This window comes from Lynx rufus, unplaced genomic scaffold, assembly GCF_022079265.1.
Source record: "Lynx rufus isolate CCGP_SWC_20201006 ecotype Redwood Valley unplaced genomic scaffold, mLynRuf1.p SCAF_3, whole genome shotgun sequence".
Lineage (NCBI taxonomy): Eukaryota > Metazoa > Chordata > Mammalia > Carnivora > Felidae > Lynx > Lynx rufus.
In genome coordinates this window covers 69,121,164-69,146,300 of record NW_025814845.1, presented here as the reverse complement: position 1 = coordinate 69,146,300, position 25,137 = coordinate 69,121,164, and the positions used below count along the sequence as shown (strand labels likewise).

At 38.7% G+C, this 25,137-nt stretch overlaps 1 protein-coding gene across 5 annotated transcripts in view; it reads right to left on the bottom strand.

The window, feature by feature from the left end:
- Window positions 1-20,918, bottom strand: part of NUDT9 (nudix hydrolase 9) — a 55,218-nt gene extending 34,300 nt beyond the window's left edge. For 2 of the 5 annotated variants that reach the window (XM_047091092.1, XM_047091089.1), the window contains exons 1-4: window positions 19,952-20,334; window positions 7,215-7,454; window positions 4,634-4,729; window positions 2,369-2,455 (exon numbers count right to left, since the gene is read on the bottom strand). In XM_047091092.1, coding sequence (XP_046947048.1) covers window positions 2,369-2,455; window positions 4,634-4,729; window positions 7,215-7,454; window positions 19,952-20,058 — 530 coding nt within the window. In that variant the 5' untranslated portion in view covers window positions 20,059-20,334. Of the gene's footprint in view, window positions 1-2,368; window positions 2,456-4,633; window positions 4,730-7,214; window positions 7,455-7,549; window positions 7,672-19,951; window positions 20,335-20,799 lie in introns of those variants that run through there. The other 3 variants (XM_047091093.1, XM_047091091.1, XM_047091090.1) reach the window with 3 other exon arrangements.
- Window positions 20,919-25,137: the final 4,219 nt, after the last annotated feature.

The window sequence follows — 25,137 nt, the reverse complement described above, 5'->3', positions numbered from 1 at the left end:
TTGTATGGAACCACAAAAGGCCCCGAATAGCCAAAGTAATTTTGAAGAACAAGACCAAAGCAGGAGGCATCACAATCCCAGACCTTAGTCTCTATTACAAAGTTGTAATCATCAAGATAGCATGGTATTGGCACAAAAACAGACACATAGACCAACGGAATACAATAGAAATCCCAGAACTAGACCCACAAGAGTATGGCCAACTAATCTTTGACAAAGCAGGAAAGAATATCCAATGGAAAAAAGTCTCTTTAACAAATGGTTCTGGGAGAACTGGACAGCAACATGCAGAAGGATGAAACTAGACCACTTTCTTACACCATTCACAAAAACAAACTCAAAATGAATAAAGGACCTGAATGTGAGACACGAAACCATCAAAACCCTCGAGGAGAAAGCAGGAAAAAAACCTCTGTGACCTCAGCCGCAGCAATTTCTTACTTGATACATCCTCAAAGGCAAGGGAATTAAAAGCAAAAATGAACTATTGGGACCTCATCAAGATAAAAAGCTCCTGCACAGCAAAGGAAGCAATCAATAGAACTAAAAGGCAACCAATGGAATGGGAAAAGGTATTTGTAAATGACATATCGGACAAAGGGCTAGTATCCAAAATCTATAAAGAGCTCACCAAACTCCACACCCGAAAAATAATCCAGTGAAGAAATGGGCAGAAAACATGAATAGACACTTCTCTAAAGAAGACATCCAGATGGCCAACAGGCACATGAAAAGATGGTCAACGTCGCTCCTCATCAGGGAAATACAAATCAAAACCACACTCAGATATCACCTCACGCCAGTCAGAGTGGCCAAAATGAACAAATCAGGAGACTATACATGCTGGTGAGGATGTGCAGTAATGGGAACCTTCTTGCACTGTTGGTGGGAATGCAAACTGGTGCAGCTGCTCTGGAAAACAGTGTGGAGGTTCCTCAAAAAGTTAAAAATAGACCTACCCTATGACCCAGCAGTAGCACTGCTAGGAATTTACCCAAGGGATACAGGAGTGCTGATGCATAGGGGCACTTGTACCCCAATGTTTATAGCAGCATTTTCAACAATAGCCAAATTATGGAAAGAGCCTAAATGTCCATCAACTGATGAATGGATAAAGAAATTGTGGTTTATATACACAATGGAATACTACGTGGCAATGAGAAAGAATGAAATATGGCCTTTTGTAGCAACGTAGATGGAACTGGAGAGTGTTATGCCAAGTGAAATAAGTCATACAGAGAAAGATAACCATATGTTTTCATTCTTATGTGGATCCTAAGAAACTTAACAGAAGTCCATGAGGGAGGGGAAGGAAAAAAAAAAGAGTTTAGAGAGGAAGAGAGCCAAAGCATAAGAGACTCTTAAAAACTGAGAACTGAGGTTTGATTGGCGATGGGAGGGAGGGGAGGGTGGGGGATGGGTATTGAGGAAGGCACCTTTTGGGATGAGCACTGGGTTTTGAATGGAAACCAATTTGACAATAAATTTCATATTAAAAAAAAAAACTCAAATAGATACTACTATAAGCTTTTTTTCTTAGGCCTCCTGTTGTCCCCCTATCCAAGCTTCAAGTTCAGCTCAAGTCTGCCTCCTTCATAATGCCTTTCTTCGGTGTTCCAGTTTACCGTCATCACAACCCACATCTAATCTAATTTTTAAAGCAGACTGTCTCACCCATTGTACCTTGACACGTTTTCTTATTTCATATTTTTCATCTTACAAATGAAGCCATAGCTCTTCTGTGATAGGGAGCTGAAACATAGAATTCTTTTATTTTTTTTATATCCTCCAAAGCACCTACTCAATTTTGAGAACAAACAGATGTTCAGTAAATTCACTATGTGAATTAACTTTGTTCAGATAACTACTCATATCAAACTACAACTTTACACTTGTATCACATCAGTATGATTTCACATCAAGACCCTTTAAAATATACATTTCAAGGGGCGCCTGGGTGGCTCAGTCAGTTAAGCGTCCGACTTCAGCTCAGGTCATGATCTCACAGTCTGTGAGTTCGAGCCCCAGATTGGGCTCTGTGCTGACAGTTCAGAGCCTGGAGCCTGCTTCAGATTCTGTGTCTCCCTCTCTCTCTGCCCCTCCCCTGCTCATGCTCTGTCTCTCTCTGTCTCAAAAATAAATAAAAACATTAAAAAAATTTTTTTAACATACATTTCCAGTGTTTGCGCTTATGAGCATATACATACACATGTACATATATGTATACAAACGCATATATTTATACATGTGTACATATACATACATACATGTGTGTGTGTGTGTGTGTGTGTGTATAAACACATAGTTACAGTCCATATTTCTCCAATCACCTGGCTCTTTGCTATTGAATGGTTTTTTTCATTCTTACCTGGTTATGATGGGATCTGCAGCATGATTTGGGCCCCATCGCCCCAAAAGCCCCCGGCCAATCAGTCCTGTCCGTCCTGCAGGATTTCTGGGAAAAGAATATAGAAAATCAATTGAATATGTTCATCTTTTTAAACCCAACTTGACATGGCCCAAAAGAAGGCAGTAAGTGCAATAAGAGGGAAATAGTATCTCCTCCCAAATCCAGGAACGCTATCACATATCTGCCACTAAAATCACACATTTCCTTATGCTGTTATTTAACTTTTCTTTTGTGCACGTCTTAAGCTTTGGGCTTGATCCAGGAGGATGATCTCATTTCTGAAGTTGTTCTATAAGAGAATTTGTTTCAGTTTTCACGTATACTCGTAAATTCAAACTAACACCTTACTGGACTCTTACAACAGGGCAGATGAATGGTCTGCACCTAATGATCCTCTAGCTCTACAACAATGATGATTTATCATTCAAGATACCCACATTTCTCTCCACTTCTCAACATCCCCTTTTCTTACTCTCATCTCATACAACCCTTTCCATTATTTTTGTTACTTTTTAAAGAAAATGTTTTCTCAGTGGGTTCTGGATGTTTATTACCAATAATATATATCTTGTAGCATATAATGAGGTAGTAGTATTCAATATTTCAAGATTTCAAATATACCAAAATTCAAGTTTTAAAGAAAACAATTTTATAAAAACGCCAACTATTTAACCACTAGCACAACCCAATGTTAAAAAGTCTGTCAGGTGAACATAGCAACACTCAGGCCTGAGTAATTTTCTTCCAATGAATATTCCTTAAATGTTCAACTTTCATTATGTCCCAGTAAAATGCGCTAATCTACAATCTTACCTTTTTAAGATTATATCTTTTGTCCTCCCAATATATGAAAGTAAATACACAAACAGCCAAAATTTTCCCTGTCAGCCATCTGTTTTTATTCTGGTCTTCCTTGTGACTGTTATTCAAGTTGAATGAATTTTTATACTGTACTAGACCCAAAAATATATCAGCAAGACTTTCAATTAAGACAAGGCACCTGCCCAGGTGACAATAATTTTACTTTTCAAATTCACAGGAGGAGGGGCAGGGTGGCCAGCAACTATGTTTTATTCCAAATAAGTATACATCCCTGAACACAAATGATCAAAGCCAATATTTAAAGAGTGAAAGTTCATTTTTATAGATGACCAAGCTTATAACTGGTAAATCAGAAACTATGGAAAAGACACACAGACTACCCTATAGTCTGAGAAGCAGAGAAAGTTGTTTGCAGTGAAAGAGAAATAAAGGCAACATAGAAAGAAAAGCAGAGACAGATTTTCAATTCTACCTAAAGTTAGCTGCATTTACACTTCGGACTGCTTGAGATGACCCCATAATCCTAAAGTTCACTTTTTACTAAGGCAAGCTAGAATTGTTTCCATTAGACTCTTGACTAAAACAACATGCTGTCTTGCCTTTGCTGCCTATCCTTTTTCATGGATAAATATCTTTTAATATATTTTTTTATCCAGAAAAGAACCTAAGGAATAAGTCAAATGCAAAGAAGGTCTGACTTAAAAAGACAGAAAAGTGAAATTATGACCAAAGAAAGAGTTAGCAAAACTAAAGGACCAGGTTGTGGTGAGAGAAGCCAGATCATTGCCTTGTCCTTGAGGAAGGAAGAATACAAGTTGCAACATTTTTGCAAGACAAAAACCATGATTACAGAATCTGATCCTTCTTTGTTTTATTTGGGGCATGCTAATTTTTACATTTTTTCCTAACTTTTATAATGTCTTAAGGAAAATGGAAATTGTTGGAGTTGTGTATAAAAATCATTTTTAAAAGTACAGAAAGAATCTTGATGTTAAATTACTGGGTTATTTTTATTTTTACTCTTACATGTTTGGGTAAATTCTTAGTTTAAGGCACTAATTTAATAAATTTAACAAAGAACTAATAAACATACAATTCTCAATCCTTCCTCTGTTAATTTATTCAACTAATTATTTCTACCTTCAAAGTGGAGTTACAAAAAAATGCACTCAAATACTGCCTCTGCCACTTACTATATGCAAATTGCTTACATTCTCTCTCCTTATCTGTAAATGGAACTAAAAATATCCACCCACAGGGTTATTGTAATGATTTAATCAGATCACATATATAAATTCTTTTGTACATTGTCTGGCACACACAAACACTCAATAAATGTTAATTACATTTTCTACCTTTTGAAGACCTATTTATTGTAAGATATCCATCCCCAGTACCTACCTGGGTCTTCCATTTTCAATCTCATATAGACCGTTCTGGCTCTTTCTCTCAACATGCCCATCCTTTTCATTAAACTTGGGAAAGAAGTTACTTTCACTGTAATAAGAATACCAAAGCAAAATAAGAAATAATGGCCCAATACTACCAACAGCTTACTAACGCCAGTCAGCCTGTTATTTATAATAAAGTATCCCTGAAACTAAAATTTTTAAGAGTTAGTTTTCATTTACAAATCCATTTAGTCCTTCAAAACAGTTTCTGGAAAAAAAAGAAAAAAGTTAACCAAAACACCTTACAATACAAGGATGCATATTATAATCCCTCTGGGAAGGACTAGGCAGAGAAACCACAGTTCCTCCCACACGGTACAAAAAAAGTCTACATCATTTATCAGCATGGAAGAATTGTCTGTGGGCACAATATTGCAATTAATGGTTCCTATGTGGTTTCCAGAAATAATATTCTCTGTGATATCTTGATGTTTTTACGGTCTCAAAGTAATTTTAATTTCCTCAAATGTACACTGGTTAATATTTTCATCAAATAAATCCACAAAACCGTGAATTTACCCCAAAACTTCATAATAACTATGATCTAGATTAAAATCAATGTTATATGTTAGAAATGTTCTGAATTTTAATCTGGATGGTAGTTACAGCTATAGAAATAAAAAGTTGTTCTGAGCTATAGCTGCACACTTAAGTGTGCATTTTATTTCATTTGTCATACCTCAATAAAAATATTTTTGGGGCACCTGGGTGGCTCAGTTGGTTAAGCATCCAACTCTTGATCTCAGCTCAAGTCATGATCTCACAGTTCCTGAGTTCAAGCCCCATGTCGGACTCTGTGCTGACAGTGCAGAGCCTGCTTAGTATCCTCTCTCTCCCTCTCTCTCTCTGCCCCTCCCCTGCTCATACTCTCTCTCAAAATAAACTTTAAAAAATATTTATTTTCAAAGTAGACATAAATATACTACTTTCCTCACCATTACAAAATCACTGATATAACTGTGTTGATAGTGAATAAAGAGTTGTATAGCACTACATAATTCATAGGTGGTTCTGACAGAAGTTTCACTTTTTTCCTTGCTTTAATATCAGTTAAGAGAACATAGAAATATTTCTGCTCTATTTTGGAAATAATTTCCAATTTGAATGATCCAAAAACTCTCTCAAAACTTCTAACCAATCTTCCATCTAACACACAAATAAAAAATAATTAAATGGTAAAAATCATGAAATTATACAGCCAGGGTTACAATGCTCTTGGGACTCTAGAAATTCACCAGAGGAAAAAAAAAAACATGAACATAATCATAATTGAAATATTAATATTGGTAGTAAAGCTTGATTTTAGATGGTGATATAAATTCAACTCTTAAAAATTAAGCTGAATGAAAAATAAGAAAATGTATGCAATCTTCCTCTATTTACACTATATAGCACCCCTACCAACATCAATTTTGTGTATAATGTATATGTATAATGTATGTGCAAATATGTAAATACTCAAAATGGGGAAAATGCAACTTATTAAAGCTACAAATTTCTCTACAGATTAGCTTCATGATTAATTAAAATCCAAGTAGTATCACAAAATGACAAACACATCTTTGAACAAAATAGGGAAACTGTATGTCAAAATCTAGTCACATAGTAAAGTTTAACCTAGAACTAATACTGGATCTATCCAACTTGCAACAGTTTTTACTTACTTGACTAAATTATGCCTCGAGGCATTTATAATAAATTTTCCCATGGAATCAAATTTGTAAAGCTGTTCTAAAATTAGGGTAGCAGCTTAGCAGAGTGATTAAGAGCATGAATTCTGGAGTCAGACTGAGTTCAAGTCCACACTATACCATCTACTAGCAGCTCTGTGACAATATGTAAAGGACAAACTTAGTGTGCTTCCATTTGTGTGTGTTTTGTTTTTCTATAAAGCACAAATAACCCTATCTTCCAGAATAGTTGTAAGAATAAAATAATGTTTATAAAACGTTTAGTACAGTACCTAGTTCATACTCAGTACATTTAAACACTCTACGTGTTCATTAAAAAGAACATAAATAGAAAATGTGAATCAATGTACTTCTATGAATTCAGTCAAAGGATTTTTGCTTGAGTTTTCTTCTTCTTTATCCCTTTTCTATTTTATCACATTACTCCAATTTTATCATCATGCTGTTCTTGGTAATCTGAAAAATTTCTGAAAAATATTTTCACTACTTCAAATACAAGTCTAGCTATGGTGGAAAATAACAATAAGAGATGTTCTACTGATAACCTAAACAGAACAAATGAAAACAGATACCACTACCTGTCACCTCATAAAACAAAAATCTCCATAGTAAAATAGATTTACCTTTTTGGAAGGATCATAAAACTCCCAAAAGAATAAGCAAACATGGACTGTCTAGCTTTAGCAAGAATCCCAGCCAAATGTTGGAAACTGCTTTATAACAAAGTCAAGCACTAGATGAAAATGATTTTTCAGCTATCAAAATGGTAATTTACAAATACAATCATTCTCTTCTCCGTCTTACACCCAGCTACCAGCTAACACTGGCTAGTTTGCTCACCTGATCTGAGGATCGGCCCACCTGGGTCCTGCCAAGACAGAGACAGCAGTGTATTCCACAGGATTATAGTCTTGCCACTCAACAAACCATCCTACTTTCTCATTTGGAACCTGGCTGCGTTGGACTTTTGAACCAGGATACGGAGATGTTCGAGCCTTGTTGTGTGAATTCTCTTTGGCACCATTAGAACTAGACATGATGTTGGAGTTAAGATGAAACCCACAGGATAAAAATGAGCTTCTGGAAAGAAAAAAAAAAAACAATCAAAAAACAAAGAAAAGAAAAATGTTTTACATACATACCAAAATAGAAAAAATAAAGAACCTATGGGGCACCTGGGTGGCTCAGTCAGTTAAGCATCCAACTTTGGTTCAGGTCACAATCTCATGGTTCACGGTCCACACCCATGTTGGATTTTGTGCGTACAGCTCAGAGCCTGGATCCTGCTTCTTATTCTGTGTCTCCCTTGCTCTCTGCCCCTCCCCCACTCATGCTCTGTCTCTCTCAAAAATAAACATTAAAACATTTTTTAAAATTAAAATTAAAAAATAAAGAACCTAATTCAAAGACCCCAAAACATACTTTTGAACTTCAACGTATGGAAGCCCAACATCTGAGAAAATTATTTTCAAATATGAAAATTTTTTTAATATTGCTAGATCTTAGTTGAATCTACTCACTGAATTTCTTTTAGCTGAGAAAAAGGAACAGGTTTACTTTCGTTAGCACAAAAGTTGGAGAAGTTTGTTGTGAAAATTACATAAAAACAAATGTAAAAGAAAACTGTAAGTCGATGTGAGGGAATACATTTTTTTTAAATGGTCTACAGTCTAACACACGTGTAAAATGTATGGCAAAGATGACACAAAGGACAAGATAATGAAAATATAGGTTGCCAGGTTCTTACATTGTACATGAAGTAATGTAATATTACTTGAAGTCAGACTATAATGAATATACAAATTGTAAACTTCAGAATAAAATTTAAAGTAACATTAGGAGGCACAGAACTGAGGGGTGCCTGGGTGGCTCAGTGGGTTAACCCTCTGACTTCAGCTGAGGTCGTGATCTCATGGTTCATGGGTCCAAGCCCCAGGTCCAGCTCTGGGCTGACAGTGCAGAGCCTGAAGCCTGCTTCAGATTCTGTGTCTCCCTCTCTCTCTGCCCCTCCCCTCCTTGTGCTTGCTCTCTTTCTCAAAAATAAATAAACATTAAAAGAAAAAAAGGCACAGAGCTGAAGTAAGTAGAAAATATATACAAAAACAAACTGAACCTCTACCTCACAGCATACACAAAAATGTTTCCTGTCTTCTGCCTAAAAACTTAAATGGCTTCTCATTATTCTTAAAATAAAGGCTAAATTCCCTAACGACCCTAAGTGATGACATCTAAAGTGGAAAAAGGATTCTGAGAACATGGTGAACTGATGACAGCTCCCTTCCCCTGCTCTCACTATGCTTTGAGACAAATGGTTAAGACAAACAAAATGTGACAGGATGGTAAAATAAGTCAACATCCTGTGCCTCCTGACACCATACACTGAGAAGTACACAGGGATCATTTCTGAGGTACTCCTCACAAGAATATATGACCAGAATCTAATCATGAAATATAGAACAGATCCAGGTCAAGGGACAACTTGCAGAGTAAATGTCTGTACTCTTTCAACTGGTAACATCATGAAAGACAGAGGAACTCTTCCAGATAGATGCAGACTAAAAAGACACGAAAAAGAAAAACTAAATGCAATCAGTGATCTTGGATTGGTTCTTGAACCAAAAAAGAAAAAAAAAATTGTGGGCAGATGGTGAAACTTGAAAGGGTTATATGAATAATTTTAAAAGGTGATACCAAACCTTATTTATTTCCAACAAAGAAAAGCTTGAAAGACAATGGCTTCATTGGTGAATTCTATGAACCATTTAAAGAATTAAAACTCAAACTCTTCCAAAAAAGTGAAGAGGAAGGAATACTTCCCAAGTTTTTTCTATGAGGCCAGCATTATTACTGTGACACCAAAGCTAGACAAAGAGACTATCAGAAAACTACAGACCAATATCCTTGATGCATATCAATGCAAAAATCTTCAACAAAATAGTAGCAAACAGAATTCAATAGCACATTCAAAGGATTATACACTATGACTAAGTGGGATTTATTCCTGGAATACAAGCATCTTTAAACATACAAAAACCAATCAATGTAATACACATTAACAGAATGAAGGAAAAAAACACATGATCATCCCAAGTAATGCAGAAAGTCTGTCCTAATTCAACACCCTTTCACAAAAACATTTAACAAACTAGAAGAAAACTACTTCAACATAATAAAGGCCATATATGAAAAGCCCACAACTTTTTGGAGTGATGGTGAAAGACTGAAAGCTTTTTCTCTAAGATCAGGAACAAGGGACCCCAAATAGCCAAAACGATCCTGAAAAAGAAAAAGATGGAGGTGCCATACTTCCTAATTTCAAAACTTACTGCAAAGCTACAGTAATGATAACAGTATCATACAGGCATAAAGACAGACATAGAGACCAGTGGGATAGAACAGAGAACTCACACATAAAACCTCACACATATGGTCAAATGATATCCAACAAGGGCACCAAGACTATTCAACGGGAAAGGACAGTCTTTTCAACAAATGGTGCTGGGAAAATGAGACATGCACCTGCAAATGAAGATTGTCCCTTACTTTATAGCACATGCAAACACTAATTCAAAATGTTCAAAGACCCAAACATAAAACCTAAAACTATAAAACTCTTAGAAGAAAACATACAGGGAAACTTTCATGACATTAAAATTGGCAATAATTTCTTGGATATAACCAAAAGCACAGGCAACAAAGAAAAAGATAAATTGGACTACATCAAAATTAAGAACTGCTGTGCACTAATGACTCAATCAACAGAGGGGAAAGGCAAACTATAGACTGTAATGTAGATGACATTCAAAGGATTAATATCTATAATATACAGCATTGTTACAAATTGCAAGAAAAGGCTAAATTGGAATAGAAAATTGGGCAAATTACAGGACTAAACAGTTACAGAAAAGCAGATCCAAGAGCCAAGAAACATGAAAAGATTATTTTTTAAAAAGATGATTTAGGGGCGCCTGGGTGGCGCAGTCGGTTAAGCGTCCGACTTCAGCCAGGTCACGATCTCGCGGTCCGTGAGTTCGAGCCCCGCGTCGGGCTCTGGGCTGATGGCTCAGAGCCTGGAGCCTGTTTCCGACTCTGTGTCTCCCTCTCTCTCTGCCCCTCCCCCGTTCATGCTCTGTCTCTCTCTGTCCCAAAAATAAATAAAAAACGTTGAAAAAAAAAAAAAAGATGATTTATAATTACTAGCAATGAAAAAATGAAAATTAAAGTAACATTAAATTCTTTTTACCAACTAGACTGACAAACCTTCAAAAAGGTTAACACCACCTCCCAAATATTGCTGGTAGAGATGTGAACTGTTACTGACTTTCTCAGAAGTAATCTGGCAACGATTAATATATTTATATCTTTCAACCCAGTAATTTCATTCCTGGTAATCTATCCCACAAACAACAACAACAACGAAACAGTTATATATATAAAAGATGCTTATTTCAGCAGTGTTCAATGGGAAGTAAAAGAAATGCGTAATAATATGGGGATGGTTTAGAAGAGCCACACCATGGATTAAACATTAAGTAGCTATTAAAAATAATGACATAAAGTAATTTGTCAGTATTTTCTTTTTTTTTTTTTTTTAATTTTTTTTTTTTCAACGTTTATTTTATTTTTGGGACAGAGAGAGACAGAGCATGAACGGGGGAGGGGCAGAGAGAGAGGGAGACACAGAATCGGAAACAGGCTCCAGGCTCTGAGCCATCAGCCCAGAGCCTGACGCGGGGCTCGAACTCACGGACCGCGAGATCGTGACCTGGCTGAAGTCGGACGCTTAACCGACTGCGCCACCCAGGCGCCCCTGTCAGTATTTTCACAAGGTATTGTTGAAAAGAAAAAGCAAGATGGAGAATAGTATGTATAATATGATCCCATTTTTAAAAAGCAGTAACAAAAAATAAGTACATATTTAAGAGTATGTACATAATGTTATTAGTTTTCTATTGCTGCATAACAGACTCCCACAAACTCAGCAGCTGAAAACAATGCAAAATTATTATCTTACAGTTCTACAGGTTATAAGTCAGACACAGGTCTCACAATGATGTGGGAAACAAAGGCAGAAAGAAATGGCAGATAAAATTAAATTTCCTGATAACCTGCAGCCTATCAACAACTACTTCAGGCAGGCAGAGTATAACATTTCTCCAGGAACTCCCTACATCTTAATGTTAAGGCTTTGCTAGAGGGAAAAATAACCTCAGCAGGACAATCTAGGCCTCCAGTATCCTTTGAGTCTTTTTGAGCATTTGAAAATCCCTTTGGGAACTTCCCTTGACTTTACCTCCCCCAACTCCCAAGTGTATAATCAGTCTCTCCTCACAATGCTGGGGCAGCTTTTCCCACCCATAGATCCTGTCCCTGTGCTTTAATAAAATCACCTTTTTGCACCAAAGAAGTCTCAAGAATTCTTTCTTGGCCATATGCTCGGAACCCCAACACTTAAAACGGCATCATTTTGGCACCCAATGTTAAATCAACACGTTGTCAAGGCTGGATTCCTTTCTGGAGGCTCTAGAGAAAAATCCGTTTGCTTGCCCTTCCCAGCTTCCAGAAACCACCCCTATTCTGTGGCTCACAGTTCCCTCCCTCCTCCTTCAAAACACACAACAAATCTTTCTTTGATCCTTTTTCAGTATAGTCCTCCCTGACCACAGCTGGAAACATTTTTCCATTTTTTTTTAACTCATGATCAGATTGTGCCCACATGGAAAAGCCAAGATACCCTTTCCATCTCAAAGTCCTTAACTTTAATCATGTGTCAAGTCTTCTCTGCTACATAAGGCAAAGTATTCACAGGTCTCAGGGGTTACGATGTGGACATCTTTAGGAGCCATTATTTTGCCTACTCAAATGTCTATACTATTTGTTTCACGAGCATGGGAATAATATAAAAGGATCCATATCATCAAGTTCTTAATATGGGTTAGAGAATGTGGTGTGAATGTGGGTAGAAGAAGGAAAGACAAGTAAAGGGGAGGGAGGAAGAAGGGAAGGAGGGAAAAGGTGGAGGGAAGAAAACAGGGGGGTGGTTCTCCCCTTCACCCTTTTTCTGAAAGGGAAGAGGTTTGGAAGAAGGGATAAGAAAGTGTTAAAAAGAAAACTACTGGCCCAAAATGGTGTCACTTAGGCCAAGTCCTCAAACTGAGTCTTAATACCTAATCTAATCGAAGCTTCAACCTCCACCAAAAATGTAGTCTTTACCAGTCTAATCAGCTAATGAGGTAATCTGACACCTGGGCCCTCTCTGTCTTCCAAAGGTAGACGAGGTAATCCTCAAAGTAACACCCCCTCCTCTACCCCCTAAGGAAAAGCAACCTAGGCTGGAACAATCCTTTTCTTGTGCTAATAACCTTCTTGCCTCCACTTCCTTTCTATAAAAACCTTCCATTTTAACACCTCCCTACTCCCCTCTACTTGCTAGACCCCATGCTGCTCAATTCACAAATCATTAAGTCTATTAGATCTCTCAATTTACTTGGCTGAATTCTGCTTTTTAACAACAGGAAAAAGAGAGGAGAAAAGGAAGTGAGCAAAAGAAAGAAAGAAAAAGAAAACTACCCAAACATACCAGTAAAAGGAAGTACGAGTGATCACATTTATGCATTTAGGTCAATTTATGTATTTATATTTGCATAGAAAAAAATTATTTAAAACATTAAATTCTTTTTTTTAAATTTTTTAACATTTATTCATTTTTTGACAGAGAGAGAGTGGGGGAGGGGAAGAGACAGAGGGAGACACAGAATCCAAAGCAAGCTGCAGGTTCTAAACTGACAGCACAGAGCCTGATGCGGGGCTTGAACTCACAAACTGTGAGATCATGACCTAAGCCGAAGTCGAATACTTAACTGACTGAGCCACCCAGGTGCCCCCCCAAAAATTAAATTCTTAACTTGACCTACAAGGACTGCCTATCACCCTCCACCTCGCTCCTTTGTGCTTTTGCCAAATGACCTGTCAGTGCCTAAAAACGCCCACATTCCCTCTCCATACATGGCCTGACTGAAAGGGTGGGCCTACGCCGGCCGACTCCATCTTGTTCTGTGTCCTTCACCTTGACCACACCTTCTCCCCTTGAGTAACCCCCCCTCACCTGCCTAACAGGACTCGGACCCTTCCCCAGCCAATCAGCTGAGGCCATAGCCATTACCTCACCAACTGCCTCCAGGCCCCAATAAAACCTTTGTCCTTTTGAAACTCGCTCTCTCTCCCTGGTATCTCACCACTGCGTCGGTGCAGGTAGGGGATGGAGCTCGAGCTAGCTCGAATAAAGGCTCTTTGCTTTTGCATCGGACTCGGCTCCCTGGTGGTCTTTGGGGATCACGAATTCTGGGCATAACACTGACCAGCAACAGCTTCCTCCTCTACCTTACTAACCTACATTCTTCCTTCAGTGAACTTCTAAGTTCACTTCCTCAAGCAAGTCTTCCTCGTTAACTACTAGGAGAAATAAGTTCTCCCTGCTACATGCTATCAGAGCTCTATTTTCTTTTTCTTCATTGAATTACGATTGTGATTTTACACTTGTTAGGGTGCCACATGACTGTAAACAAATGGAGAACAAGGAGCACACCTGTTTTAGCTAAACATTATATCCCTTGTTTGGCATAATGCCCCGCCAACCATAGATGCAAGAAGTCCTTCCTCACATGAAAGTAACAGAGGGCCACTTAGAGACCAAACAAATTTTCACTGTAGTGAAAAAGAGTTTGAATATGTAGCTTCACCTTTTAAAATGAAATTTTAAATTATGAAAATAAATGTCAACATTATAGTTCAATAAGTTATAACCAAATCTATACACTAAGCCTTAGAACAAAAAAATCAAAAAAAAAAATTAAGAAACTTATGTAACTGCATAATATAGCAACCTTTGCTTTTACCTTCACAGTCAAATCATAAGGGATAATTTTGGCAAAAATATTAAAAGCCTTCATCAAAATTTCCCCAAGACCTCCTTTAATCAATCTTTTGATACACCATTCTTGTTGGAAACACTATCCTTTCACTGACTTTGTCAACTTTTTTTAAGTTTATTTGTTGAGAGAGAGAGAGAGAGAAGACGGAACAGAGAGAAAGAATCTCAAGCAGGCTCCGCACAGGCAGCACAGAGCCCAATGTGGGGCTCAAATTCATAAACCGTGATATCATGACCTAAGCCAAAACCAAGAGTCAGATGTTTAAAGGACTGAGTCACCCAGGCGCCCAGACTCTGTCAACCTTTTTTAACAAGAGCGGTATGTGTTTTATTTTCCATTTACCTGTCTCTGTGTAAATTGAAGAAGTAGCCAAGGGGGTCCTACTTGCCCTTTTTTAAATAGACTTTTTTAGAATAGTTTTAGGTTCACAGCAAAATTGAGCCCAAAGTACACCTAAATATCCTCAGCCCCACCCCCTATACCTACACCCCACCCACACACAGCCTCCCCCACTACCAACATGCCCCACTGAAGAGATTTGTTTCAATCAATTCACCTACAATGACACATTATCACCCAAAGTCCACAGTTTACACTAGGTTTCATTCTCAGCACATTTACTAGTTTGAACAATGTATAATGACATGAATCCACCATTATAGTGTAATAGTTTCACTGTGCTAAAAATCCTGAGCTCTGCCAGTTCACCCCTACCTGTCCAACCCCTGGCAGCCAAGGGTATTTTTACTGTCTCCAGTGGTTTGCCTTTTCCAAGACCTTATGTAGTTGTAATCACACAGTATGTAGCCCTTTCACATTGGTTTCTTCCACTTAGCAATGTACATCTAAGGTTTCTCCACATCTTTTCATGGCTTAAGAGCTCATTTCTTTTCAGAGCTGAGTAATATACTATTGTCTGTGTATACCAGTTTATTTATCCACACACCTACTGAAAAACATCTTGGTTGTTTCCAAGTTTCAGCAATTATGAAGCAGCTGTAAACGTAAGTATGCAAGTTTTTGTGTGGATCTAAATTTTTCAACACATTTGAATAAATCCAAAGAGGGCAACTGCTGGATCATATGCTAAGAGTATATTTAGTTTTTTTAAGAAACTATCAAGCTTTTCTTCTTCCTAAACGGTTTCTTTCATATTGTTTGTCTACAGCTTTATATGTAATTCAACTGTTCCGTTTATCCCACTTAAAAACTTTGAAACAATTGCTATTTCATCTTACGCTCACCTTGCATCTGTGAAGTACTGTCAAACAGCCAACAATCAGGGAAAACTTAAACAGTAAAAGTCTATTCATGAGTGTGAGGTGGGAGAATACTTGACATGTGACTAATTTTATTAAAAGTGGTAGAATCATGGGGCCCCTGGGTGGCTCAGTTGGTTAGGCATCCGACTTCAGCTCAGGTCCTGATCTCACAGTCCGTGAGTTCAAGCCCCGCGTTGGGCTCTGTGCTGACAGCTCAGAGCCTGGAGCCTGCGTCGGATTCTGTGTCTCCGTCTCTCTCTGCCCCTCCCCTGCTCATGCTCTGTCTCTTTCTGTCTCAAAAATAAATAAAACATTTAAAAAGAAAATTAAAAAAACAAAAGTGGTAGAATCATTATTTTCAGATTATGATGACCTGTACATGCCTAAGTTGCCACAGCGTTGGAAATCCAAACAATGAACTCTCAAAATAAGATCTTCCTCACCCACCCTAAACTCATACTCAATAAAAGGGAACAGATACGGAACACATGTATTTACCAAAAGTGGCAAACAGATTTCAGGTATGTGTGTGTTAAAAAGAAAAATTTTATATGGGGTGCTTGGGTGCCACAGTCAGTTGAGCTTCAGACTCTTGATTTTGGCTCAGGTCATGATCTCAGGGATCTATGCTGAGGGTAGCCTGCTTAGGATTCTCTCTCCCTCTCTCTCTGCTCCTCCCCTGTGCACACACATGCTCTTTCTCTTTCTCAGTCCCAAAATAAATAAACTTAAAAAAAAAAAAAAGGCAGAATTTTACATATGGAGCCCTAGTATCTAATGAATTGTTATAAAATTAGTTACTTTTCATGGTTCAGGGGTAAAGTAAGAGTACTGATGAGATGCTGAACAGGAAACACTGATTTTGTTCCAGTCTATGCCAACCAAGTACCAAATTTCTTTCCCAAGTATGAGACTCTCTGTTCAGCAAGCACAAATCTGCTACCCACTCTGACAAGAGAAACTTACATGCCTAATTGTTTACTTTTCCAAAACAAATTTAATTTTAAAAACTTGTAAAAAAACAGTAAAAATTCAGACTCTATCTTACCACATTGAGAAGTGCTGAGCTGCTACTATATCCACAGTTTAAACATGATACACCAAAAGGAAACAGAACAAGAATAAATGTAATATATACATATACAGCCTAGGTTCTTTTATTATACAAATGAATTGGTGCAAGAAATACACCTAACCAAGCACGTGAGAATTCAGTAGCTTATAAAGTTCATTTCACAAAGCAAAAAAAAGTTCCCAAAATGGTCAAACTTGAAGAAATACAACATCGATACAGTGCTTTAAAATAAAGCAAATTTGGGGCGCCTGGGTGGCGCAGTCGGTTAAGCGTCCGACTTCAGCCAGGTCACGATCTCGCGGTCCGTGAGTTCGAGCCCCGCGTCGGGCTCTGGGCTGATGGCTCAGAGCCTGGAGCCTGTTTCCGACTCTGTGACTCCCTCTCTCTCTGCCCCTCCTCTGTTCATGCTCTGTCTCTCTCTGTCCCAAAAATAAATAAACGAAAAAAAAATTTTTTTTTAAATAAAATAAAATAAAATAAAATAAAGCAAATTTACAATAATACTAATAGCCATGATAGTAACTAAATGTATATAGTGCATGCTATGTGCAAGTTACTGTTCTTGTGCTATAATATATACTCATTTGTCCTCACAACTCTAAGGTTAGATACTATTAACCTTATTCTAGAAATAAGACCCCCAAGGCCCAGAAAGACCACATAAATTTACCAAGCTCACACAACTGATAGCAGAATCAGGATGCAATCCCAAATAAGTTGGTTTCGAATTCCAGGCTCCTAAGATTAGGCTACAGTATCCTGACTTCATTTTTAGGTTACACATTTGTAAGTCTTCACAGGAATAAAATACACACTGTTCTCCACATGTCACTGATAGCTGCTGTTGGGAAATTTGAAACCACTCCCTACATCTTTATGTTCTATCACTTTTTTCTAGAAAATAGACATTTGTAACCGTTGAGGCAAATCACAAAAATCAACTGCAAAATTCTGACTTTCTGGATTTGCCCAAATTAAGAGTGGTAAAATTCTCAATGATAAATGTCTTACATCTCTTCCAGAATGCCTTGCAATATAAGATACCAACACTGAACACGTACTTGTTGGCTTCACTTTTGGCTTTTTCTTGAAAGTCAGTAATTAGTCACTAGTTTTAGATATAGCCCAGTTCACCTAGGGTTCCCAGCATTATAAATATGCAAAATAATTGCCAAGCAATTTTACATTGTTCTAGCAGCATCTATCAAAAACAGTATTCATCACTTCCAAAGAATATAGTTTGGGGGCACTTGGGTGGCTTGGTGAGTGGAGTGTCTGACTCTTGATTTCAGCTGAGGTCATGCTCTCACAGTTCATGGGATTGAGCCCCACATGGGGCTTGATGATGATAGAATGGAGCATGCCTGGGATTCCCCCCCCCTCTCTGTCTCTCAAAAGTAAATAACAGTCTTATAAAAAATTTACAGTTTGATTTTTTGTCTTTAACTAGAATATTTTGTAATTTTTAATTTTATGTTTTTTAATAGGAGTTTGGTTGACCCATGTTACATTATAAAAAGCATAGATGTTTATTCCTTCCCTCCCCAAAACTTACTGAAAAGTGATAAAGATGTATAAAAGGCAACAAAACCCACGGTAGGAGATAGAATAGGATACCACCAGTGAATAAGAAATTGTTCAGGAAGATAGACAGTAAATGGACTCATACTGACCAAAAACCAAAGTAAAACAAATTATATTTGAAAATATGAACAAGAGGGTGAATGAGAGATGCCATTCCTATAAAAGGAGGGCTGAGAGGTTTTAGGCTTGAAATAAGTGGGCCCAAATGTCATGGGCAGCGGGACAGTAACATGGAAATCAGTCCTCCTTCCCCAAATAACAAGTTAGCAACAGTCACGTTTGCCCCTGGGATAAAGCCAAAAGTTAAAATGAAAGATTAGGACCTCTATTGTGAATATTGGTGTTAGAGAATATAGCACCAATTTAGGCTTAATAGGACTACAGTTCACACTAGGAAATAAAGTTAAGGCAGCTATGCTCAGCAGAGAATTTGCTAGTCTGGAAGAAACGGGAAAGAGGAGGATTCCCAGCCTGTCCACCTGTTACCTGCTCACACACCTTCAACTGAAACCTTCCAGTCTACGTGCCCTGGCACATGACACCAATATTCTATCAATCATCCCGTTTAGAGAAAATAATATCTATTACCTACATGAATCAAAATATAAGTGAAAAACCTGTGTCCACCAGATATTTGAGAAAAAACAGAAGGCAAAAGTACTGAAAATTAACAGAACCATGACCTATAACAGATAATTCAAGAAACAGAAGATACTTTTTTTTATTTTGATGACTGTTTTTATAGATTCATGAACTTTTATATCCATAAAATAAGAAAAGGCTGCTATTAAAAAGAGCAATTACAGGAAAAAAAAGGATGTCAAAATTTACAATTCAATAGAAGAAATGACTAACAATGCACAGGACTTAAATCTGAATTAGTAATCTGGAAGATAAATTTGAGTAAAATCGCTAAGAACATCGTACAAAAAGATGAATGTAAAATGAGAGAAAAAGAGAAGAGATTTAATCCAGAAGGTCCAACAACTATCACAGGAGTTCCAGAGAAAAAGGGACAAGACAAAAATGGGGCGGGGAGGGAATATAAGAGAATTTCTTTGTGCCAAAAGGAAACATGACATGCCAAACAGGAATTTTTTTTTTAAACCACTCCTTTTTTTAATGAGGGACAGCCTCATAAAACTCGTTCATTACTATGTGCCTAATATAATACCTAGGACACCGTGTTTACTGGAGAATGAATTAAGAGAAGAAAAAAAAAACAGAAAAAACGTAGGAGGCAGTGTGAGATACAAAAAACCCTAAATTTATCGAGTTGGTAAAACAAGAAAAAGAGGTAGATAAAGATATCTACATTTGAAATAAGAGGTGGAAGGGAGGAATGACAACTTATACTTTTCATTTTACACCATTTCTACTGTTCACTTCTTTAAGCTTTATGCATGTATTAATTTTAATAATATTTTAAGTACTAATCCGAAAAAAAAGTGACACGGGACACCACCACATCCAAACTCTCGGAGAACAATAACGTTGGTGGCTTAGGCAGGATGGCAAGTTTCAATATCAGACACCAAGAAATATCACTACCACTAGTTTTCCTCAAAAGGCAGATAAAACATTTTGGAGCCTTTTTGAAAACGTAAATACAACTATAAAAACCCTGGACGCAAGTAAAGCCTATGGAATCCGCAGCACTGGACGCTGGTTCCCACCCATACGCAAGGGCTCAGGAGAAGCCAGCAGCACTAGGAGGGGGAATACCTGCACGCCGGAATGCTGCAACAGCCCGAGGACTTGACAGTCACAGAGGCCAAGGCCACAGAGAGAGACACCGTGGCTAAAGTCTTTCCCAGAATGCGTTCGGCCATCAGCGCCCCGCGGGCGGCTTCGCGGAGCGAGGTCACGCTTAGGTAGGGCCACAACCTCCGTCCGCTCCACAGCCCCTAGTATTAGCGGGCACTAGGACCGGGCCGCTCTCCCGTTCCAGGAAAGGACTATCTACGTTCTTCTCAAAAATACACAAAACCAGGAGCCCTCCCCAAATAATCCCCCACTTCCAACAGTGAGACGCAGGCAACCAAACCAGCAGAGCGCTTGGTCACTCCCAGCGCCTACCGCTGCGTAGCAGCGACGCGGACCCCAGTGGCGTCCCAAGTGCGTAACAGCACTTTACGACCCCGCCGTAAAGCAACTACAGTGCCGACCTCGCAGCGCTCGCGATCTTTGGCGTCTCAGTGTGCGCAGGCGTACTTGGGGCTGGGCGGAGGGAAAATGTACCCGGAAAACTCAAGAAAAAGGAGAAAACAAAAGAAGATGGGGAGCTGGAACGGGGGCGGGAGAGGAATGCAGAAAGTAAAAAAAGGGGGGCGCCTGGGTGGCGCAGTCGGTTAAGCGTCCGACTTCAGCCAGGTCACGATCTCGCGGTCCGTGAGTTCGAGCCCCGCGTCGGGCTCTGTGCTGATGGCTCAGAGCCTGGAGCCTGTTTCCGATTCTGTGTCTCCCTCTCTCTCTGCCCCTCCCCCGTTCATGCTCTGTCTCTCTCTGTCCCAAAAATAAATAAACGTTGAAAAAAAAAAAAAAAGTAAAAAAAGGGATTGAACGTTGTTTACCTGTTTTTGTTTTTTTTAATCGGCTGGAAGGAGTTACAAGCAGCTCTTGTGGTGAACCATCGGGGACCTAGTATCTGAATAAGTGGTTGCCCGAAAAGGAGGTAGTTAAGAGATTCGCACTCCACCTAAGGCTTTCTCTTCCTTTTTCACCAAGTTGTTGACTGCAAATGCTAAGTTTGACAAGGCTTTGCCGGATGTGACCTTAGCAAACCTGTGGAAGAGTAAACCAGCTGTGAGCCAAGAACGCAGCTTGGAGCAGGAATACAAGGCAACACCCCGCACAAACAAGGGGCAACAATTAAACTGCCAGGCTGAAAATTGGTAATTCAGATTGTCTAAAACAGTTTGTAATCTGGCTTTCATCTTTTATATTCACTATTTTATTAATGTGGCAAATAGTCAACTTTTAAGTACATAACATACAATCTCAATGGTGTGGTATAGACACACATTGTAAAGTTTTGTCTGAAAAACCAGATTAATCAAACTTTTACAAGTATTCTGATGACTACAGAATGCAGAACTCTTGGCATATAACAGCTCCATCACAACCTCTACACTAAGAGACTCAGCGAAACCAGTATGGCTTCTAGCAGTTTAAGGCTTTGTCCGCAGGATAATCCGAGACCCCCTTAAGATGCCTGCATGGAAAAGCTAAGGAGAATTGACTTCCAGGAAAAAACCTTGCAGTAGTCAAATAGTAACCTAGACCCCTCTCTTAGAGCAGTTTCTTTAGACTTGGAGTTAGGAATATTTTTCCTGACCTTTGTGATGTATAAATCTACCAGCCAGAACTGTTTCCTCAAGGACCTGAGAAATCTTCACTTTGAAATGCAGTCATTCAGGGAGATAACTCTGTGTTAGTTCCCAGTGCCTGTGAAAGGGTAAGGGCCTAACTTTAGTGGGCATCTTTCTTCAACTTGCACTGCTGCCTTTTATGGTAAAGATAGAAGTTTCTTTCATCTCAGGTGGCCTACTCACATGAATCATCAACTCAGCCCCTTAACACCCCTCAGTGTCTTTCCCTTAGCACCCTCCAGCCTTCTATTTCAGGGAAGTTGAGTTCATTCATGCAATAGTATTACTGAATAAAATGTGTCCTTATTGCTTTAACTAGTATCTAGGTTTGTTTATTTTTTGGCAGTTCTTCTAGTACTATTATTAAAGTGTGTTTGCTTTTTTAAAAATAAATATCTGGACATGTCTTCCTCTGGTCGGATAAATTTTGCCCTTCTTGTCATTGACAGCCATTAAACTCTGCTTAAACTGGAAATGTAATTAGTCAGGCTCTGTTTAAAAGATTCAGCCCCTCTGAAATGTCATTAAGAAGAAGAGAAGGCAGTGCGCTGCAAAACCTCTGACCAGGAACAAGAGACAGGAAGGAATTCTCATAGAAAGTTCTTCAAGCTCTGGTTTTCTAACTCCACATTCCTTTTTCTTTTTTTTTTTTTTCTAATTTATTTTTTAGGGAGAGGCAGGGAGACAGGAGAGAGAGAATCCCAAGCAGGCTCCACACTACCAGCACAGAGCCCGATGCAGGGCTTGATCTCACAAAACTTGAGATCATGACCTCAGCTGAAATCAAGAGTCAGTTGTTTGACTGAGCCCCCCAGGCACCCCTCTACCTCTACATTCCTTAAGGAGAGATTGGAGCAGACTTAGCTTAAAGAACTATACAACTATGCAAGCAAAACCAACTTCTTGGTACTAGGACTGTACCATAATTAGCTCAGATAGTGGGTCTCCAGGGTTCCTTCCTGCAGGGACATGTACTAGAGTCTGCTAGAGTAGTGAGCATGCCCTGTAGTCCACTCTTGGGTAGAACCCAAATGCCATCTCGAATATTTACTGTTTTATATTACCATCCATTTATCCACATCCCAAATTAAATGGGTATCATTAGAACTTAAGTAGAGAGAAGTGAAGGTTTTGTTGTTTTTTTTTTAATGTAGTAACCACATACCAACTCTAAGGGCTTCTTACAATAGTTAGACAGGCAAAAGATCCTCAATAAAGAATGTTTTAAAATATTTATTTTGAGAGGGAGAGAGAGAATCCCAAGCAGACTCCACACTCAGCGTGGAGCCCAACACAGGGCTTGATCTCACAACTGTGAGATCACTACCTGAGCCAAAATCAAGAGTCAGAAGCTTTACCAACTAAGCTACCTAATGAATGTTTTGAAATAGGAAAGCAGTGTATGTAATTACTGATATCAATTTTACATATGCTAAAAATAAGAGTGATTATTAATTCCAACTGTTGGGGCACCTGGGGGGCTCAATCAGTTAAGTGTCTGACTCTTGATCTTGGCTCAGGTGATAATCTTACAGTTCGAGCCCCTCTTTGGGTTCCATGCTGACAGTGTGGAATCTGGTTAGGATTCTCTCTCCCTCTCTCTCTGCCCCTCACTCACATTCTCTCTCTCTCTCTCTCTCTCTCTCTCTCTCTCTCTCTGTCTCAAATAAGCTTAAAACTTCAAAAAAAATAATCCCAACTGTTTCCCCCTTTTTCTATCCATTTCTTTATATAACAAATATTTATGGATTAATTACTGTTTACCAAGCACTGCCCTGGGTGGCAGGAATAAAGTTGGGAACAAGATGAACAAGGTCCTGCTCTCATGAAACTTACTTTCTAGGGAAGATAAATCAACTATAAATAACTAAGCCAACTAGGAATTGCATATTATGAAGGAAGTAGATAACTTACTGTGTAAAATAATAATTGAGGCTGGAGTAACTATATTACAGGAGAAGTGTGTCAGCAAAGACTTTTCTGAGGAGGTCACATTTGAGAGACACCTAAGGACATGAAGCTGCCAGCCGCTGGAAAAGCTGGGTAGAGAGCATTCCAGGCAGAGAGGACTGCAAGTGCAACATCTCTAAGGCAGGAAAGGGCTTGGCCATAATCAAGGAACAGAAAGGTCAATGTGCTAAAGCATCGTAGTAAACTGGGGAAAGTGTGATCTGCAGTGAAGCCAGAGAGGTGGGCCAGTATGCTGGACATAGCTCTCTGCTTCCCAGTACCCATTTATTCATTCTCCCTTCTTCCATGTCCTATGTAGAAATGTGTCCGGTTAAAAACTTACCTCCCTGTGCTCCCTGCAGCTAAAGGGGCCACAGGACCCTTCCTGGCCAATGAGAAGAATGTGGGTAGCCTACTGTGTGGGTTTTCTAGGAAGGCCATTATTTTCCTGGGCAAAAGAGACTGGCTGATTTAGCAGGAACTAGTAACCCTTCACAATTTCCCCTCCCTCCTTTATTCCTGCTTGAAGGGAGGGCACATTTCCTAGAGAAGGAGCAGCCATCTTGAGATCCTATTGATAAAAGCCACACATATAGATGGCAGAATTGGGTATAAGAAGGAGACTGAGTTTTTTATGACTTCCTTAAGTAGTTGCACCAGTCCTGCATAGCGTGGTTCTGGGTTAATAAGGAAAATAAGCCCCTATTGACTAAGCTACAATGGTCGGGTTTATTTTATGTAAAAATCCTGACACAAGAGCCATATCATATAAGGCTTAATGGTCTGTGGTAAGGAATTAGGAGTTTATCCCAAGTGCGACAGAAAGCCATTAATACTGTACGAAACTTTATTCCTCACAACATAGAGAAATAGGTATTATAAAAGCTGGAACTGGACAAACCGTAATATAGGGGTAGGGGTTGGAGTCGAAGTCAAGTTATTACATTCTTAATACTTACCTTCACTGCTATTATCTCTCCTTTTCCATAAACCCCTGGGTCAGAAGAAGCCTACTTTCCTCTTTTTCTTTGCTTGTGGCAAGAATTTTCTTCATATCATTTGTGTTCTTTCAATCAGTGGAAACGTCACACCCACCAGTCCTGTCTCTTAATAAGTTAATGCATGCTGAAGGAAATTAAAACAAAGAATTTAAATGATTTGTTCAAAATCACACACCTAGAGAGTGACAGAGCTGGATTCCAACCTAACTTCAGAGTTTTTGCTTTAACATTATGCTGCCTCAGATTTCATAAAGGCCAAGGGTGAATAGTTTCAAGATGACAGTGATTTCTTCTGATCCAGTCTGTCCCAGTTACTCTAGTAAGAGCCTTTTGCTAACGAAGGCCACTGTTTAGTCACAAGAATGTAAATACTATCTTTTGACTTTTACCTTTCAGAATCAACCATAGACCAAGCACAGAAAATGTTACAGTTACAAAATAGAAAGTCAGCATGATAAGTCCTGAGAATATGAAAGTAAACCAGGTATTAGAAATTGGGAAGTAGAAGTGGAATGGACTCCTGAGGAAAAGAATAGGGCTTACCCTCCTTTTACAGAATGGGAAACTGAAAGTTTCATCATACAGTGGC